General features: G+C 40.2%; 1 protein-coding gene and 1 long non-coding RNA gene across 3 annotated transcripts in view; one reads left to right on the forward strand and one right to left on the reverse strand.

Annotated features, from left to right (window-relative positions):
• Positions 1 to 184: 184 nt before the first annotated feature.
• Positions 185 to 8,486, forward strand: LOC307049183. Its single transcript, XR_013810736.1, has 3 exons — positions 185 to 240; positions 7,990 to 8,105; positions 8,220 to 8,486. It is a non-coding gene; the product is annotated as an uncharacterized lncRNA (long non-coding RNA).
• Positions 8,487 to 8,512: 26 nt separating this feature from the next.
• The window catches only part of ALDH9A1 (aldehyde dehydrogenase 9 family member A1), a gene marked incomplete at its 5' end in the record, with an annotated part of 29,617 nt that continues 17,434 nt past the window's right edge, over positions 8,513 to 20,695 (reverse strand). For both annotated transcript variants that reach the window (XM_079698608.1, XM_079698609.1), the window contains 5 exons: positions 8,513 to 9,209; positions 10,799 to 10,911; positions 14,132 to 14,273; positions 17,804 to 17,891; positions 18,107 to 18,295. In XM_079698608.1, the coding sequence (XP_079554734.1) occupies positions 9,115 to 9,209; positions 10,799 to 10,911; positions 14,132 to 14,273; positions 17,804 to 17,891; positions 18,107 to 18,295 (627 nt within the window). In that variant the 3' untranslated portion in view covers positions 8,513 to 9,114. The remainder of the gene's footprint in view (positions 9,210 to 10,798; positions 10,912 to 14,131; positions 14,274 to 17,803; positions 17,892 to 18,106; positions 18,296 to 20,695) is intronic.

A 20,695-nucleotide genomic window follows, 5' to 3' on the forward strand; every position in this document is an offset into this window, starting at 1 on the left:
ATATGCCCTTGAGTTTATTAGCCTCCCTAAGCCTCCATTTGCTCAGCTGTAGGTTGAGGATAATGATAATACTTACTGTATAAGGTTTTTTTTTTTAATTGAAGTATAGTTGATTTACAATGTTGTGTTAGTTTCTGGTATACAGCAAAGTAATTCAGTTTCATATATATATATTCTTTTCAGATTCTTTTCCATTATAGTTTATTACAAGATATTGAATACATTTCCCTGTGCTATATGGTAGGTCCTTGTTGCTTATCTATTTTACATATAGTAGTTTGTATCTGCTAAGCCCAACTTCCTAACTTATCCCTCCCCCATCCCCTTTCCCCTTTGGTAACCATAAGTTTGTTTTCTATGTCTGTGAATGTATTTGTTTTATAAATAAGTTCATTTGTATCATTTTTTAGATTCCACATATAAGTGATATTATTTGATATTTGTCTGACTTATTTCACTAAGTATGATAATCTCTAGATCCATCCATGTTGCTGCAAATGGCATTATTTCATTTTTTTCATACCTGAGTAATATTCCATTATATATATATATATATATATATACACACACACACACACAACACATCTTCTTTATCCATTCATCTGTCAATGGACATTTAGATTGCTTCCATGTCTTGGCTATTGTAAATAGTGCTTCTATGAACATTGGGGTGCATGTATCTTTTCGAAGTATGGTTTCCTCCAAATATATGCCCAGGAGTGGGACTGCTGGATCACATGGCAACTCTATTTTTAGTTGTTTAAGGAGCCTCCATTCTGTTCTCCATAGTGGCTGTACCAATTTACATTCCCACCAACAGTGTAGGAAGGTTCCCATTTCTTCACACCCTCTCCAGCATTCATTATTTGTAGACTTTTCAATGATGGCCATTCTGACCAGTGTGAGGTGATACCTCACTATAATTTTGATTTGCATTTTTCTAATCCATTGCTAATTAGCCGTGTTGAGCTTTTTTTTATGCGTCTGTTAGCCATCTGTATGTCTTCTTTGGAGAAATGTCTGTTTATGTCTTCTGCCCATTTTCTGATTGGGTTTTGTTTTTCTTGTTATTGAGCTGTATGAGCTGTTTGTATATTTTGGAAATTAAGGCCTTGTGGGTCGCATCGTTTGCAAACATTTTCTCCCCGTCTATAGGTTGTTGTGTCACTTTATGGTTTCCTTTGCTGTGCAAAAGCTGATAAGTTTGATTAGGTCCCATTTATTTATTTTGCTTTTATTTCTATTGCCTTGGCAGACTGACCTAAGAAAACATTGCTATGATTTATATCAGAATGTTTTGCCTATGTTCTCTTCTAGGAGTTTTATGGTGTAATGTCTTATATTTAGGTCTTTAAGCCCTTTTGAGTTTATTTTTGTGTATGGTGTGAGGGAGTGTTCTAACTTCATTGATTTACATGTGGCTTTCCAACTTTCCCAACACCATTTGCTGAAGAGACTGTCTTTTCTCCACTGTATATTCTCGCTTCCTTTGTCAAAGATTAATTGACTGTAGGTGTGTGGGTTTATTTCTGGTCTCTCTGTTCTGTTCCATTGATCCATGTTTGTTTTTGTGCCAACACCATGCTGTTCTGATTACTGTAGCTTTGTAGTATTGTCTGAAGTCTGAGAGGGTCATGCCTCCAGCTTTGTTCTTTTTCCTCAGGATTGCTTTGGCAACCTGGGTCTTTCATGGTTCCATATAAATTTTAGGATAATTTGTTCTAGTTCTGTGAAAAAATATCCTGAGTAATTTGATAGGGATCACATTAAATCTGTAGATTGCTTTGGGTAGTGTAGCCATTTTATTTATTTTTTATTTTTTTTAAAGGGTAAATAATTCTAATTTTTTTGGGGGGGTAGGAGTTTATTAATTAATTTATTTATTTTTGCTGTGTTGGGTCTTCATTTCTGTGCAAGGGCTTTCTCTAGTTGTGGCAAGCGGGGGCCACTCTTCATTGCGGTGTGCAGGCCTCTCACTATCGCGGCCTCTCTTGCTGCAGAGCACAAGCTCCAGATGCACAGGCTCAGTAGTTGTGGCTCACGGGCCTAATTGCTCCGCGGCATGTGGGACGCTCCCAGACCAGGGCTCGAACCCGTGTCCCCTGCATTGGCAGGCAGATTCTCAACCACTGTGCCACCAGGGAAGCCCAGTGTAGCCGTTTTAACAATACGAATTCTTCCAATCCAAGAGCATGGGATAACTTTCCATTTCTTTGAATCATCTTCAGTTTCCTTTATCAAGGTTTTATAGTTCTCAGATATAAATCTTTCACCTCCTTGGTCAGGTTTATTCCTATGTATTTTTTAAATGTGATTTTAAAAGGGACTTTTTTTTTACTTTCCTTTTCTGATATTTCACTGTTAGCGTAAAGAAATGCAACCAATTTCTGTATGTTAATCTTGTCTCCTGCTACCTTGCTGAATTCGTTTACCAGTTCTAGTAGTTTTTATGTGGCATCTTTAGGATTTTCTACATATAGTATCATGTTATCTGCATGTAATGGCAATTTTACCTCTTTCCTTCCAATTTGGATACCTTTTATATCATTTTCTTTTCTGATTGCTGTGGCAAGGATTTCCAATACTATGTTGATTAGAAGTGGGCATCCTTCTCTTGTTCCAGATTTTAGCAGGAAGGCTTTCAGCTTTTCACCACTGAGTATTATGTGGACTGTTAATTGTGTTGAGATAGGTTCCCTCTATACCCACTTTGGTAAGAGTTTTTATCATGAATGGATGTTGAATTTTATCAATTGCTTTTTCTGCATCTATTGAAATGATCACTGAATGTCTATCTAAAATAGTCTCTCCAGATTTTGGCAACTTGAAATTCTCTAAATGAAGAGAATTCATTGACTATCTGGGTCATTTCAAATAGGATAAATTATTGGAACATTAATTGCTGGGTGGGTCTAAGTTTACCTACCTTTGCCTTCTTAGGAGAGGAAGACTAAAGCCTAAGTTTTCCAATCAGGACATGCTGGTATAAAAAAAGTTCACAATTACTTACTCCTTGGTTTTTGCCAGAGGTTAAGGTTTTTAAGGGTTAAGATTATAATCAGTCATAATTCTAGTTATTGTAACCAAGTTTCTTTATTGATTGATTACATTGTAATCAGGTGTTTAACTGTACCTTTTTAAGTCTTCTGTCATTTATAGACAATTATTGTACTCTGATGCTTTTGCAAAAAGTGCTCCATCTTCAAGAATATTCATAGGAAGGACTTTTTGACAAGTACAGGTCTCATAAGTTTCAGCTCATACTGCTGAACTGGGTAAGAAATCAAGGACTGCTAATGGAAAACCTGATGATTTCATAAAAAGTTAAAAGGATTGGTTACTGAGTGAACTGGTGTATACGGTTATAATTTTTATGGTTTTTGTCTGGAGCATTACTGGTTTTGATCTATGTTTTCCAGATATAGGGAAGCCCCTCCCTTCAAGTTAGTTATGACTTCCAGCAATTTGGTAAACTATACCTATGGGTAGAATTGAAACATTTTTCTTTTCTCTTTGCCTGGTCCCCCCAGAAGTTGGAGACTCTTGGGTTCCAAGCAGGTGAATGGGAAAGACTGTCTCCTGGCATGTGCAGGAATCTCAATATTTGGGGGACTTCTACAAGAGGGGACTCCACCGAGGCAGAGTTGATGGCAGGCCTTGGTATGGCTTTCCTGGCCTTGAGAGGCCTTTTGGGAATTCAGTCTGAGACTTCTTAGGAATTCCACCACAGCCAGTTTGGAGGAGCCTAGGTGGCCACTGTAGGTGTGATTTTGGACACATTCCTGTATTACTGAAAACCTGTTTTCTGAACTATATTACAAACCTGGACAAAACGACAAGCAGGTGTGGTTGGTATTATCTCAGAATACGGATACAGCTTGTATTTTGCTTAATGGTCATGATCTTCCCTGTGTTGTGCCTGTTAGGTGTCTTACATTTTGTCCCTAGCCTGAGTGAAGGAAATCTATTCGAGGACTGAGAAGCAACAATAACCTCACTGAGAAAACAGTCTTTTTTTCTTTTGTCCTACCCAGTGATCTTTCTTACAGTTTTGGTTGTATGAGATCTTCTGCCAGAGTTCAGCAGGTATTCTGTGAGAACTGTTCCACATGTAGATGTATTTTTAATGTATTTGTGGGAGGAGGTGAGTTCCACGTCCTTCTATTCTGCCATCTTGACCTCCACCTGTCCTTACTGTATAAGGTTCTTGAGGAACAAACCTAGCGTGCTGCTCCCGTGGCCAAGGGCCAGCTCAGGTTCCAGCACAAGATGTGGTAGGAAGCAGGAGAGCCACCTGCTGGTGAAACTTCATCTGTCAAAAGTCAGCAACCAGGTTATCTTATGTTCCAAGGACACCCCCAGAGTTTGCCCCACTTTCCTTTCATCCCTATATTACTTGCCTCCAAAGATGCTCTCCTAACTCAATCGAAAACAGCTCTCTCAGTTCCCTCTCTTAAGCAGCACTGTCCAATAGAACTTTCTGACATGATGGAAGTATTATTCAACTGCACTGTCCACTATAGTTACCACAACCCACGTGTGGCATCGAGTACTTGAAATGTGATGAGAGCAACTAAAAACCTGAGTTTTTATTTAGTTTTAATTGTATTTAAAGAGCTAAATGTGGCTAATGGCTACTGTACTTGGATAGCACAGCAGTAAAGCAGTGGTTCTCAACCTTGTCTGTCCCCTAAATTCACCCGAGCAGGGACCTTTTAAGAATCCAGATGAGCAGACCACACCCCAAATCAATTAAATTAGAATCTCAAGTGTTTTGTAAGCTCTCTCTGGGTATTTCAAACACGTGGCCAAAGTTGAGAACTGCTGCTATAAAGCCAGTGTTTGGCAAACTATCATGTGTTAGAACCTCCTGGGGATCTTGTCAAAATGCAGATTCTGATTCAGAGGCCTGAGGTGAGAACTGAGATTCCACAGGTCAAACAAGCACAGGCTGCTGCCCCTGGGCCACAATGAGTACCAAGGCTCTACCAGCCCTTCGAAGCCGTTCACTTACGCAAACATTAGGTACTTTCTGAGCCCAGTGGCATGACAGTTCTGGCTTTTAGAGTTTCCATTCTAATTGGAGAAATAATAAGCTTGTAATCTCAAACAGTGATAAATGCTTTGAAGTAAATAAAACAGTGTAGTGGGATAAGGATGTGTGCAGCAACTGCAGATTTAAGGAGGTGAATGTTTAGTTTTTGGCTTTCAGGAGCCTACAGGTGAAGATCTGGAAAAACATGCTCTCTGGGGAAGAGGGACAGCGAGTGTGAGGCTCCTGAGGCAAGAATAGGCCTGGCAGAGTAACGCACAGGTGAACAGGGAGAGTGACAGAGCGGGGAATCAGAGAAGGGCAGTGGTGGTCACGGTGAGGAGTTTGGACTGTGTTCTAACTGAACTAAAAGCCGCAAGAGCATGAGGAATGCTGATTTACTCTGAAGAGATTGCTCATTGCTGATCTTTCTGATAGTTTTTCACAGCATCATTTAACCGCTAAGACTTGGTCTCCTCTTTCCCCTTTGCTGATTTTTTTCCTCCTCACACTATAAAAAGAAATACAAAGATAGGTCTCCAGGTATAAGAAAAACCAAGGAATCATTTTTACTTCTGAGGAAAGCCAAACTCAGAACTACGCGTTTCAGAGAAGCTAGGGTGGAGACTGCCATTGTAAGAAGCAGGCAAGGAACTCGGGGCTGCCCCCCTTCTCCGGAAGCTCCTGGTGGATGACTTCTGTGGATGGTGTCAGTAAACCGTAGCCCACCTTCCTTCTGCCAGATTCTTGCCTTAGGTAGCAAGAGGATCGAAGGTGTAAGAAATAAAGAGCATCAGGGGGAAAGAAGGGACCCAGTGGCCACCTTTTGTCTGAAAAAAACCTGCCAAAGTGAGAGACTGCCTCTGTTTGGAGTCACAGAAAAGCCAAGCCAGAGATCAGGACTCTGAGCTATTGCAAAGGAGTAAGCCAACAGGGATCTTGGTTTTCTTCTTTCTCTCATTAATACAATTCCAAAACCATTTCTATCAGTAGCAGTTAAATGACGCTGTAGCACAGGAAGCTGTCAACCAAATAAATCTTAAAATGCATATAAAAGGACATGAGTTGAATAAATTTACAGGTGGCCTCATCAGGATACAGGGTTAGTTGGCAGTTATTACCTTTAAGAAAATCCTAGGAAAGATATGCACCCAAATGTTAACAGTAGTTACCTCTGGGAGATAATATTAGATGGGAGAAGGAAAAAGAAGGGTCCCTTCTGCTTAACTTTCAAAAGTTAATCAAAATACTAGTAGAGGGACTTCCCGGGTGGTCCAGTGGGTAAGACTCCACGCTCCCAATGCAGGGGGCCCAGGTTCGATCCCTGGTCAGGGATCTAGATCCCACGTGCCACAACTAAGAGCCTACATGCCACAACTAAGAGTTTGCACGCCGCAACTAAAGATCCTGCACACCCCAACGAAGATCCTGCGTGCCGCAACTAAAGACCTGGCGGAGCCAAATAAATAAATATTAAAAAAAAAATACTAGTAGAGAAAAAGGAGACTCCAGGAGCATTTAACTAGATGATACAACTTCTTCCAAATCAAAGGAAGCCCTGGCCTCTTGGTTAAATCATGTTTCCTTAAGTGCATTTTGTACATATTATTACTCTACTAAGATGCTTCATTAACAAACAAGAATCTTTGTTCAGGTAAATTTGTGAAGTACGATAGCTGATGACATCCTGGAACACACTTTGGACCATGCTGGGTGCGGTAGGCTGCATAATGCTCCCCACCAGCTGTGTCACATCTTAAGTTTCGAGACCTGTGAATATTTATATGGCAAAAGGAGACTTTGCAGATATGATTATGTTAAGGATCTTGAGATAAGAGATTATTATGGACCATCCGGTGGGCCCTCAATGCTATCATAAGTGTCCATATAAGAGAGAAGCAGAGGGGGATCTGACTACACAGAGGAAGAAGGCAATGGAAGCAGAGAGACTTGATGCTAAGCTGTTGCTGCTAAACAAAGAGGAGGGGCTGTGAGCCACAGAATGCAGCTCTAGAGATTGGAAAAGGAGGGGAAGGATTCTCTCCTAGAGCATACAGAGGGAGCATGCCCTGCCAACATCCTGGTTTTTGCCCAGTGAAACCATTTTGAACTTCTGACCTCCAGAACTACAAGATAATAAATGTGTTGTTTTAAAGTCCCCACATTTGTGGTAATTTGTTACAGCAGTCATACGAAATGAATCCAATGAGTTAAGGTCTAGGAATCGGGGAAGGAGAGCAGAAAGCATAAGAGTTAAAGTCCCACATAGCTGGATTGGAACTCTACTCTTCAACTTACGGACTTGGCTGTGGTCCAGACTTCTCCAATTCTCAGCTTCTTCATCTGAAAATTGGGGCTAACAACTTCCTCATGTTTAGTGTGAGTATTCAATGAGAAGGGAAGGAGCAGATGGATCGCAGGGAGTATTCAAATGTTGGTTCCCTTTCCCTGGCTGTTTTCTCTTCAGAGGAACTGCCAGAAACTTGTCTTCTCCCAGGCAGCTCCTACTGTGGAAGTCACACAAAGACCCAGGGTGACCCCCGAAGACCCAGGGTGAGATCATTGTTGGCCTTGCTTGGTATCATGCATGTGCCTGCTGTGTGAATATCCATCAGGAGAGGCTGGTTCAGTTGTTCTCATCCTCTAACTACAGTTTTTGCCCATCATAATAGATAATCAGATGCAGGCCCAGTAACAAGAATCATCACTTACCTCTTAGCTACTGTGATGATTAATTTTACATGTCAACCTGACTGGGCGATGGGATGCCTGGGTATGTCTATGAGGGTGTTCCAGAAGAGATCAGCATTTGAACTGGTGAACTGAGGAACGCAGATGGCCCTCCCCATGTGGTGGGAATCACCCAATCCATTCAGGGCCCAAATACAACAAAAAGGCAGAAGAAGGGCAAATTCATTCTCTCTGCTTGAGCTGAGACATCCATCTTCTGCCCTCAGACAGCAGCACTCCTGGTTCTCAGGCCTTGGGACATGGACTGAATTACACCACCAGCTTTCCTGGATCTCCAGCTTGTGGAGAGCAGACTGTGGGCCTTCACAGCCGCCATAATCACGTAAGCCAATTCCAATATGAAATCTTCTCTTATACGTATCTGTTCTATTCTATTGGTTCTGTTTCTCTGGAGAACCCTAATACCACTATTAAATCTAAATTATTCCCCTGAAAGGAAGATAAGAGGGCAAGATGAGGATCACTGCAACAGTCTAAGAAGTCACCATGATCTGACAGCCCTTTAAGGACAGGCCCAGTTTATCTGGGCTGGGAAGAACATGGAGCCCAGAAGTCTGAATGGGCCACTGAAAGTTCATTACAGCAACAGAAGCCTGCCCATGTGTACTCACTGCAAAGAAGGTCAAATCCTCTGCCTTAAACGTTTAACTTTAGCCCTATCCTGTGTCCCCCTATAACCCTGAGATGTATATAGATAGCTTCAAAACATGACACTGAAAGGACTGACGGTGTGATTTATTTAGTTTCAGTATACTGCAGTGGATTACAAATAATCTGTACGTTTAAAAAGAAACTCTTCTGTCATAAGAGAGCAAGCTGTAACTCAAGGACTGGAGCTGGTTTCCCCCATCCCCGCAGCACTGGCTCTGGCCAGTCAGCATTCACACACTGACCCAACTATTAGCCAAGCCCTCTCTCCCGACTGCCAGCCTTCTGAACGGAATGACAAGGGGCCATGTCTTTAAAAATGTCAAGGAGCAGAAATCTCTGCTGATTCCCCCTGAAACCTCTAAAGGCACGGGTTCTTTAAAGCAAGCTAGAGAATGAACCTGTCAGTGGGTCGGCTCTGTGGAAGAGCGGCTCTCAAAGATTTCACAGAAATTTGCTTTAAGGAAAATCATAGCTTTCTTGATTAGCATCTAAAAGGCACTTACGCACATTTTCACTAAGGAAATTGATTGAGCGATGAAGAGTAACACTGAACCATTCTCTTATCCTGAATGGCCAACATTCTGGATCTAAACTGGTAGGTGGCTGCACCGCCGCAGTCAGGAGAGCCGGTTCTCATTATTCCCAGGCCCGGCCGTGTTCACTGGCTTCACTGCACATTTTCAAAAAGCAGACTCCACGTCACCCATCTCCACGCACACAGTCTTTAGTTGTGAATAATATTCAATTGTCACACGGCCATTCTCTCTGCCAAACCCTGAAAGGAGGAGAAGGGGTGAGGGTGAGCCACTGCGGTAATCCAGCCACAGTGACCTGAAGAAACAGGCACTGCTCCCAGGGCTGGAGAAGAGCGCAGAGCCGAGAAGTTCTGGGATCAAGTCCTCAACTGCATGTATTAACTGCGGAGCTAGATGCGGGAAAAGTGACACACTAGCCTTCGGGGATGGGGAAATATTTAGGTTTCATTTCTTACCAGTACGACTCTTAACTTCTAGTATCTACTGTTCTAGACTAAGGTCTAAAAATGTTCAGACTTTCTTATCAAGCATTAGAGCATTCTCTACAATTATCAATAACCTGATGCCTTTGAAAGTCAGTGCTAACTTAAAACTTAACTCTACATAATAGGCTTATTAACCTTCTCTTATACTAAATCTGTAAGAGCACCTACTATTTATACTCTGTCCACTCACGTGGGGAGTGGACCCTTTAGGCTCTCAGGTTACTCAAAGCCAAGACACTGCCCAATCAATAGTAGATGAGGTTACGTGCTAAAAGGACAGCCTTCCTTGTGGCCCCTACCCCAGACTGAGGCAGGCTCTGAATCCTAAGAGCAAGGCCCAGTCTCCAAAAATGCACATCTCCAGGGGGCATCATTCCAAATGGGACATACACAATGGCCCTGCTAAGGCCTCACTCTGCCTTTTGTTCCTTTCCAAATCCTCTCAGCACGGAGCCCATTGGGCATGTTAGGCCAGCTTTCTGTCCCTCTCATCTCATATAGGCATATCCATGGGCACTGATCCAAAGATTCAGGTTTAGGGAAGGGAAAGCTGGCCTCAGAGGCCCCACTGAGGCCAAAGCTGCAGATTCCAAACAAACTGAGGGTTATGAATGAATAAAACAGAGCCTTGGTTCCTACCCTGCATTTAGGTCTGTGTTACAGCTCCTCCAGGTACCCCACAGGGACAAGAATGACTAGTGAAGTATGACTAGAGAATGCCAGAATGACACCAAACGCAATACCAAATAAAACTGTCAAATTAACACCCACCATCTCATCATCATTCATCCATGTTTATATGTTTGCCAACACTGTGATGGCCATAAATATCTGCCAGGAGACTAGGGGTCGGACTCTTAGAATGGTGCACCTACAAAGTCCAAACCAATTTTCATACAGAATTGGTGAAATTAGCAACAAACTCCAAAGAAAGAACCTCAAAGTAATGGCTATGTTCCTGATGCCTCAAATCTCCTGACAGACTAGATTTACAAACTTGCCATGGTTAGAATGCCTAGGGGTGGTTTTACACTTAATGGCAATCACAGACTGTGAGGAAAAAGTAATCCTACCCATGAGATAAACCTTTTTCAGATATATGCCAGCTGTTCACAATCCAGTCTACACATCAAAGACTTCTGGAGAGCTTTTGGAAAAAATAAAGATGCTCAGCTTCCATTCCCAGAGATGGTTACAGTGGGCCTGGGGAGGACCAGGAATTCATATACTTTTCCAGGTGATTCTGATACACACACAGGTTTAGGAACCTGTTCCATAAGGACTGAATTATGACCAGTGTCTCTAGAGATGGGGGTTTGCTTTCACAGTTCCCAGATCCTCACCTGACTTCTTATATCCACCAAAGGGCAACTCCACTGGGCTGACATTATAGTTGTTAATGAAGCACATTCCAGCCTGAAGCTCAGCCACCACTCTGTGGGCACGCTGGATGTCCCTATGAAGAAAAAAATGCATTGGTTATTCACAGTTTCTTTTTTTTATCTTATTTTTTTATTTTTTTTTTTTGCGGTACACGGGCCTCTCACTGTTGTGGCCTCTCCCATTGCGGAGCACAGGCTCCAGACGCGCAGGCCCAGTGGCCATGGCTCACGGGACTAGCCGCTCCGTGGCATGTGGGATCTCCCCAGACTGGGGCATGAACCCATGTCCTCTGCATTGGCAGGCAGACTCTCAACCACTGCGCCACCAGGGAAGCCCCAATTCACAGTTTCTTTTGCTACAACCTTACCAGGAAAAGTTAGACTGTCACTTCTAAGGGTCTCAAAACATTGCCAAATTCTTGTTTCTTCAAAATGTGTTTTAAAATCTTATACCATCCATGCAAAATAGATAAGGATTTGAATTTTATAGTCGCATCCAAATGCATGTATAAAATAAGCAGCCGCAAGAAGGGTGCCAAAACAATTCAATGGGGGAAAATAGTCTTTTCAACAAATAGTGCTAGAACAACTGGATATACATATGCAAAAGAATGAAGGAAGATCCCTTTCTTACACTACACACAAAAATTAACTCAAATGGGTCACTGACCTAAAATGTCAGAGTGAAAACCACAGAACTCTTTGAAGCTAACAGGAATAAATCTTCATGACCTTTGGTTAGATACAATCTTCTTAGACATGACACCCAAAGTAACAGATAAAGAAAAAATAGAATAATTACACTGACAAAATTTTAAAATTTTGTGCTGCAAATGAGACTATCAGGAAAGTAAAAAGACAACTCATAGAAATGCAAATCAAAACTGATACAAGACACCACTGCACAACCTCTAGGATGGCTAAAATCAAGAGAACCGACAATAACAATTGCTGGCTAGGATGTGGAGAAACTGGAACCCTTATACATTGCTGATGGGAATGTAAAATGGTACTGCCACTTTGGAAAACAGTTTAGCAGTTCCTCAAATAGTTAAACACAGAGTCACCATAGGATCCAGCAATTCCACTCCTGGGTATATAACAGAAATGAAATATACAAATATCCACACAAAGACTCATACATGAATGTTCATAGGAGCATTATTCATAATAGCCAAAAAGTAGAAACAGCCCAAATGTCTATCAATGGGTCAATGAATAAACAAAATGTGATATACCCATACAACAGAATATTACTCAGTAGCAGAAAGGAATAAAGTAGTGATACATACTATAACAGTAAATGAACTTTGAGAAGAAGCCAGTAGATGAACTAAGTGAAAGAAGCCAGTCGTGAAGGGTCACATACTGTATGATTTCATCTACGTAAAATATTCAAAATATGCAAATCTATAAAGACAAAGTAGATCAGTGGTTGCCAGGGACTGGGGGGAAGGGAAAATGCAGAGTAGCTGTTATTGTTCTTAGAATGAAGAAAATGTTCTAAAATTAGATTATAATGACAGCTGTACAATCTGTAAATATACTAAAAACTATTGAATTGTACAATTTAAATAGGTGAATTGTTTGGTACATGAATTATCCCAACAAAGCTGTTTTTTTAAAAAAAAAAAAAAAAAAAAAAAGGAGTTACCCTCCTTGTAACTGGCCTTTGTCTGTATCTTGGTGGCAAAGCAAAGCAAGAGGAGAGACTTATCCCACTCAATCCTCAAATCAAAAAAAGCAGCTCCTGGGACTTCCCTGGTTGTGCAGTGGTTAAGACTCCACACTCCCAGTGCAGGGGCCCTGGGTTCGATCCCTGGTCAGGAAACTAGATCCCACACGCATGCTGCAACTAAGAGTTCACATGCCACAACTAAAGAGCCCTCCTGCCACAACTAAGGAGCCCACGTGCACAACTAAGACCTGGCACAACCAAATAAATAAATAAATAAATATTTTAAAATATACATATATATACAAAAAAAAAAGCAGCTCCTGGGAATTCCCTGGCGGTCCAGTGGTTAAGACCCTGTGCTTTCATTGCTAAGGGCCTGGGTTCAATCCCTGGTCGGGGAACCAAGATCCTGTAAGCTGTGAGGCACAGCCCAAAAAAACAAAGCAAAACAAAACAAAACAAAACAAACAAAAAAGCAGCTCCTCAGAGAGGACTTTTAGGGTAGTGAAACTACTCTGTATGGTATTACAACAGTGAGTACAAGTTATTATACATTTGTCCAAACCCATAGAATGCACACCAAGAGTGAACCCTAATGTGGACTATAGTCTTTGGGTGATAAAGATGTGTTCATGTAGCTTCATCGATTCTAACAACTGTTCCACTCTGGTGGGGGATGTGGATCATGGGGGAGACTATGCATGTGTGGGGCAGGGGTAGCTGGGAAATCTCTGTACTTCCACTCAGTTTTGCAGTGAACCTAAAAGTGCTCTTAAAAATAAAGTCTATTAAAAAAAAAAAAAGTAGCTCCTCACTTTTTCCTTCAGAACTCAAAAAGAAGCTATTACATCAGGTCCTCAGGGGAGACTTGGATCTTCCATCCCACGTGCCTGACCACAAAACTACAAAAAATAATAACCTTGTATGTCACTAAAGAAACAGCATAATCCCAAGTGTAAACAGTCTTAGAAAACTGCCTACTACTGCCAAAGACTAATCAGAATTTGTACATAAACAAGCAATCTGCAAGAATTCTCTAAGAAATTTTTCTCCAAAATCACTTTTTGTTTTTCTTATAGTGGTTAAAGTTTATGTACAAAGATATTAATCCCAACATTACTTACAACAGTTAAAATTGGAAATAGCACCCTATATACACAACAATAGAAAAAAGGCCCACATGTGTTACATGCATTACAATTTAAGGACTACTATAAAGCTAAAAATCATGGCTTTGAAGGATACTGCCCAGTATTTATATGCTTACGGATTTCTAAATTCCTTGACATACATGTTTTTAATAGGCACCTAACATGATGCTTTACATAGATCAGAAACTTAAATATTTATTCAGTGTATGAATGAAAAAAGGATAGAATTTTCATCAATAAAGCTAATAGCTTAATTTAAACTCAACACTAGGGTTCTCTGGCTATTCAGGGCTAACTGTGAAATGCTACTTTGCCATCTTTTGACTTTAGCTGAAGCAAATAGAAAGTGCTGATGAAAATGCAGTGAGGACAAACTCCAGTGAGGGAATAAGATCAATTAAATATCTAAGAAGACACTGCAGCCCCATTTCTTCAAAGCCATTTGGGGTGTCCTTCCCCACCTACCTGGTGAAGACACCAGCTGCTAGTCCGAAAGTGGTATCATTGGCTCTTTCCAGAACCTCAGCTTCAGTGTCAAATGATAAAATGGACATAACCGGTCCAAAAATCTCTTCTTTCACACAGGTCATGTCATCTCTACAATTAGCTGCAAACATTATTAAAAAACCAAACATCAGCAAAGGAATGATTATTTCTGGCACGTTAAAATTTCCTGTTCATAGTAAACAGTGAATACACGGCTTTAGAGAAATTTCAATGTGACATTTTCAGTGTGAATATAAATCCGAGCATCCTTTCTGCATGACGATTTAACACTACATATTAAGGAGCCATGGCCTCTGTGTTCATTCTAAATCTACTTTTCTGAATTCATCATAAGGAAATAGCTAATGAGGTGTACAAGGATGTACATACAAGGACTTCCATCACAATATTCCTGTGACAGTCAAAACTAGAAGCAACAAACTAGACATCCAAAATAGATGGGATGATCACGTGAATGGTACACAACCCAATGATGAACTTCTATGAAGCCTCAAAAAGTAATGTTTTGGAGACTTCCCTGGTGGTCCAGTGTTAAGAATCTGCCTTCCAACGCAGAGGACACAGGTTCGATCCCTGGTTGGGGAACTAAGACCCCACATGCCGCAGGGCAGCTAAGCCCACGCACCACAACTAGAGAGCCCACGCGCCTCAACTACTGAGCCTGTGTGCCCTGGAGCCCACATGCCACAACTACAGAAGCCCGCGTGCCACAACTAAAGAAGCCCGTGCACCACAACAGAGACTCAGCACGGCCAAAATAAAAAAAAAACAAAAAACAAAAAAACGGTGTGTGTGTGTGTGTAGGATGCACTCCAAATGAATTAAAATGATTACTAAAAAAAAAAAGTAATGTTTTTGAAGAAAATTTAATAAGTAAATGCTCATGATTAACACTCACTGAAAAAGGTACAAACTGTATATATCCTCCCAATTTCTGTTAAAATGTTACACATGACTAACATTTTTTATATTTTTTCACATTTTCTTAATGACCCTGGTATGATTAGAATGAGAAACAATATTTAAAAAAAAATACAATGTAAAAATAATAACTTAGAAATAACTGAAAGTGTTCATTTTATATGAAAATGTACTTAAGTTTTTAAGTTGCTAATTCCCTAAAAAGATTAAATTCACACTTGACATTTTAAAACATGCATATATGTCTAAAGAAGCTCATATATTTAGATGTGAAATACTGAACCCCACTGATCCTCAAGACAGTGGTGCTTTTATCCACACTTTGGCTGAAGAACAGCTCACCTCAATGCTGGCAACCACGCATGAAGTGAGATATGTTGTTTGTAAGGTTGTGTGATACATGTAAACAATGTGGAGGCAGAAAAACAGCTTGAGAACCCTACTTTAAACACCAGCTTTACACTAGCCAAAGCTAAAAACCAACTTCTCACATATCTACAAAGAGGAGGACTCTAAAATCTCATAAGAGATGAAACAGAGCTTGTGCATACAAAGTAAGAACAGCACTCTGGTCGTCTGTATGTTACACTGTACTCTGAGGACACCTAAACTATCTTCAAAGGTATATTAAATAATTTTAGGTTGTGTTTAAGGATAGTTTATTATAATCTAAATCTTTGAAAATTACTAATCCACATACAATTTTTAGGGAAACTGTTAGCCAGAATATTAAATTACTCAAGACAATTCATTACCCAACAGTCCCAGAATACAGTTTGTCTTACACAGGTTGATAACACAGTATGGCTCTGTGTGCAATGCATTCTATATTGGAGAGTCAAAAGAGATGAGGGGATAAAGCGGCAGTTGATGTTACGAGGACAGAAAAGGTTCCTGCCCCACACATAACACTCATTATACTTTAGCCCCAAATCTCAAGTAAATGAATCTAAAGATTGAGGTTCTGGAGTCATTCTCAAACTTTAACGTGTAAAAATGAACTGAGGACTTATTAACATGCAGATCTCAAGGTCCTGGGCCCTGAAAGTGACATTTGGGGGTCTAGGGCAGGGACCAGAAATCTGCATTTTTAACAAGTTTTCCAAGTGATACTGACACTGTAGATGACAAACAAGCCTTTCAGAATCACTAGAATGAAGTTAAGGTAGTTAGCTCCCTGTCCTTTGCATAGGTTCACAGTTTGTTTAAAAATATTTTTTTTCCTAATTGTAAAATACATGTTCTCTGTAGAAAATCTGTAATATTCAGAAATGCACAAAGTATAATAAAAAATCACCTTTAATCCCAGCATCTAGAGAAATCCACTATCAATATTATAATGCAGACTTCCCTGGTGGCACAGTGGTTAAGAATCTGCCTGCCAATGCAGGGGACACTGGTTCCAGCCCTGGTCTGGGAAGATCCCACAGGCCATGGAGCAACTAAGCCCATGCACCACAATTACTGAGCCTCTGCTCTAGAGCCCGTGAGCCACAACTACTGAGCCCCCGTGCCACAACTATTGAAGCCCATGCACCTAGAGCCCATGCTCCACAACAAGAGAAGCCACTGCAATGAGAAGCCCATGCACCACAACGAAGAGTATCCCCCACTCACCACAACTAGAGAAAGCCCATGTGCAGCAACGAAGACCCAACACAGCCAAAAATAAATAAATAAAATAAATTTATTTAAAACAAAAAACATGATTCCTTTGAAAAAATATGATGCATATTCTCTGTTCCTTCTTTTTCCCATGCACATATTTGATTTTTAATAGATTTGGGATAATACCATATACACTACTGTTTAACCTGTATTTTCTATGTAAAAACATATAGTAAGTTTTCCCTCTTCCTTAATAGCTACAAGCTAATCCATGGCATGGATGCTAAATTCACAGCCCTTAAACCTCAGCAGATCCTTAGCTTTTTAGCAAGACCTAAAGGTTAAAGGTTAAACTGCACCAAATATCAAGTGTTGAAAAGTGTGACACCACTATCAACCTTGGGGACAAAAATCAGCTGAATCTATCTTCAGGATAAGGTGTAAGGAATTATACAACATAATTCCATCTATATATAGTTTTTTAAAGCCAAGGAAACTAGCAATATTTTTATAGGAGATACTAACATACAATATAAAATGACACAGAAAAGTAAATGACAACAACAACATCTAGAACAGTGTCACCCCCAGTAGAAGAGAAGGAGATGGGTGTGAGGACAGTAGGATGACCACATACTTGACTGTCCAAACCAGGAGATGTTTCAGATTGAAAGGAAGTGCTAAAATTGTTATATCATATAATTTGTGAAAATATTAATATATTGTCCAACAAATTGGTTTTATTATATTGATGACCTAAAGTTCAAAGAAAAGCACATTCTTTACCAACTTTCTTGAGAAAAGAAATTCATTACTGAATTTTTAACAAACATGCCCTTTCATTTTTTTTGGAGTGCCTTGATTCTAGAACAACAGCTGTACACCCAGTTAAGTCCCAGGTAACTGATATTATCGTCCAAGAAGAGAAGGGTCACATATGAGGCTTCCAAGGTAAGGGAGGACTTCTACTCCTTAAATCTGAGTAGCGGGGACACACCGTTTGCCAACCCTTGCCTTATACCATATACACAGTTTATAAATATTCTTGTCTATCTGACGTTTAATTCAAACTGTTTAAAAGCAAACAAGAAGAGGACATACTTAACACACAAGGTCTCATGTAATACCCATCCTTTAATTTGGGATCTTCAGGTACGTAGAGGTCTCCACCACATAATACTTTAGCACCCTGCCAAAAAAGAAAAAAGAACGCATATTTTATGTTAAACATAAAACCCCAGTATGCATTCCCGAAATGCCACTTGTGTCCTGAACAAATGCACACTTAGTCACTCCACTGCGAGTACAATGCAGAATACAGCTCCCAAATGGATATGCCCATAGGAAAGAAGCATAGAGCAAGTAACCTAGGAGTAACTACCCCTCCCCCTCCTCTCATCTCACCTCCACCTTTGCCACTTTAACAAACCCAAGGACTCGCTCCAGATGTGGTCGGTTGATCAGGGGACCCATCCTTGTATCTTCCAGAAGGGGATCTCCAATTTTTATCCTTTGGGTCTGTTTCACCACTTCCTCTGAAAATTGATCAAGAATTTCCTTTTGCACAAATACCCTTGTACCATTACAACAAACCTAAAGGACAGACACATAAAAATTTATATGTAGATGAGGGGGAAAAAAGGAAAAGGAAAAAAAGTCCAACAGCTTTAAATTTAAAAGAGACAGTATACTTTCTTTAAAGGTTAGTTCCATTTCTAAAAATAATCACCATACTGAATAGGATCACACATGTAATTGTGGACATAGTACCCCACACACAAACTCTCTGCCCTTTGAGATAAAAGTTATGCCTTTGTTTCTGTATAAATTTCCTTAAAGTAATTAATAGATCCATATGACCCATAGGACTTTTCCTATTTCCTCATCTCAGATGCTCAATTTGGCTGTGTATTTTGAGAGCAGGAGGTAAGAGTGGAAGGGACTGAAGAGTAAAAATACATCAAGAACTGAGGCCTTGAGTCTAATAAAAACCTAGGGCAGTTCAGAGTCAATGTTTGTCTCTAAAACCACAAGTAATGGGACTTCCCTGGTGGTGCAGTGGTTAAGAATCCCCCTGCCAATGCAGGGGACATGGGTTCAATCCCTGGTTTGGGAAGATCCCACATGCCACAGAGCAACTAAGCCCATGCGTCACAACTAGTGAGCCTGCACTCCAGAGCCTGCAAGGCACAACTACTGAGCCTGCGTGCCACAACTACTGAAGCCCGTGTGCCTAGAGCCCGTGCTCCGCAACAAGAGAAGCCACCACAATGAGAAGCCCACACAGCGCTATGAAGAGTAGCCCAGTAGCCCCTGCTCGCCGCAACTAGAGAAAGCCCGCACGCAGTGCCGAAGACCCAACGCAACCAAAATTTTAAAAAAACACACACACACAAGTAATGACTATTTAGACCTCCCACAGACATGAACATAAATACTACTCAAATGCTATCAGAACAGTAGAATAGAAAAGAAAGTCCAAAAATAGATCCAAGTACTCAAGGAAATTTAGTTTATGATAAAGGTAGAATCTAAAACCACTAGAGTAAAGATGAATTAGTAACAAATCGTTCCACTGGTTAGCCATGTGGAAAATAAGATACAATCTCATACTGTACACAGGAGTAAACCCCAAATGTATAAGGAATCTAAATATAGAATAAAAAACCAATTACCAAGAGAAAATATAGGTGAATTCTTCTATAACTTAGGTGCAGGAAAAGGTTTTCTAACTAGTACTCAAAATCTAGATGCAATGAAAGAAAAAAAATGATAAATTTGACTACATAAAATTAATAATCTTTTGCATGGCAAAAACATCCTAAACAAAGCCAAGACAACAAACTGGAAGAAAACATTTACAACATACATCACAGATAAAGGGTACTATCACCAATATTTAAATAACTTATAAAAACTGAGGGAAAATCAAAACTAATAGTATAACACACCAAAAAAAGTGAAGTTGGAAATTCCCTGGCAGCCCAGTGGTTAGGACTTGGCGTTTTCACTGCCAAGGGCCCGGGTTTGATCCCTTGGGGGGATCAAACCTTTGGGGAACTGAGATCCTGCAAGCATTGCAGCATGGCCAAAAAGAAACAAAGTGAACTTCACTATGTGTGAATAAGAAAAAAATCTCTACAAAAAGAATTGAAGGAAATGACTAGATGTTCAATATAAAATTGGATAAAAGTTATGCACAATTCACACACACATATAAATGGTCCTTAAGCCTAGAAAAGATGTTCAATCTCGTTCATAATTAGAGAATTGAAATTAAAACTACAATGAAGTATCACCCCTTACCTCATGAGGAAATAGGCACACATATATTGTTGGTAGGAATGCAAGTTGGTCCAAGCCATTTGGAGGGGAATATGGCACTATCTTATAAAATTATATATGCACTCAACATCACTAATCATAAGGGAAATATAAATAAAAACCTACAGTGAGATACTACTTCACATCTACTCTGATGGCTGTGACCAAAAAAAAAACCAGAAAATAACAAGTACTGGCAAGGATGTGGAGAAATTAAGAGCCTTTGTGCATTGTTGGTGAGAATGTAAAATGGCCCAGCTGCTGTAGAAAACAGTATGGCAATTCCTTGAAAAACTAAACACAGAATTACTATATGATCTAGAAATTCCACTTCTGGGTATATACCCAAAAGAAGTGAAAGCGGGGACTTGAATAGATATTTGTACATCAATGTTCATAGCAGTACTAGTCACAATAGCCAAAGGTAGCAGTAACCTAAATGTCCACCGGTAGATGAATGAATAAAGAAAATGTGGCATACATATACAACGGGATACTATGCAATCTGAAAAGGAAGAAAAATCTGACACATGCTACAACATAGATAAACCTTAAAGACCTTAAGTGAAATAAGCCAGACACAAAAGGACTAATACTGTTTGATTCCACTTATATGAGATACCTAGAATAGTCAAATCCATATAGATAGAAAGTAGAATAGTGGGGCCT

Source organism: Hyperoodon ampullatus (assembly GCF_949752795.1).
Source record: "Hyperoodon ampullatus genome assembly, chromosome: 2".
Classification (NCBI taxonomy): domain Eukaryota; kingdom Metazoa; phylum Chordata; class Mammalia; order Artiodactyla; family Ziphiidae; genus Hyperoodon; species Hyperoodon ampullatus.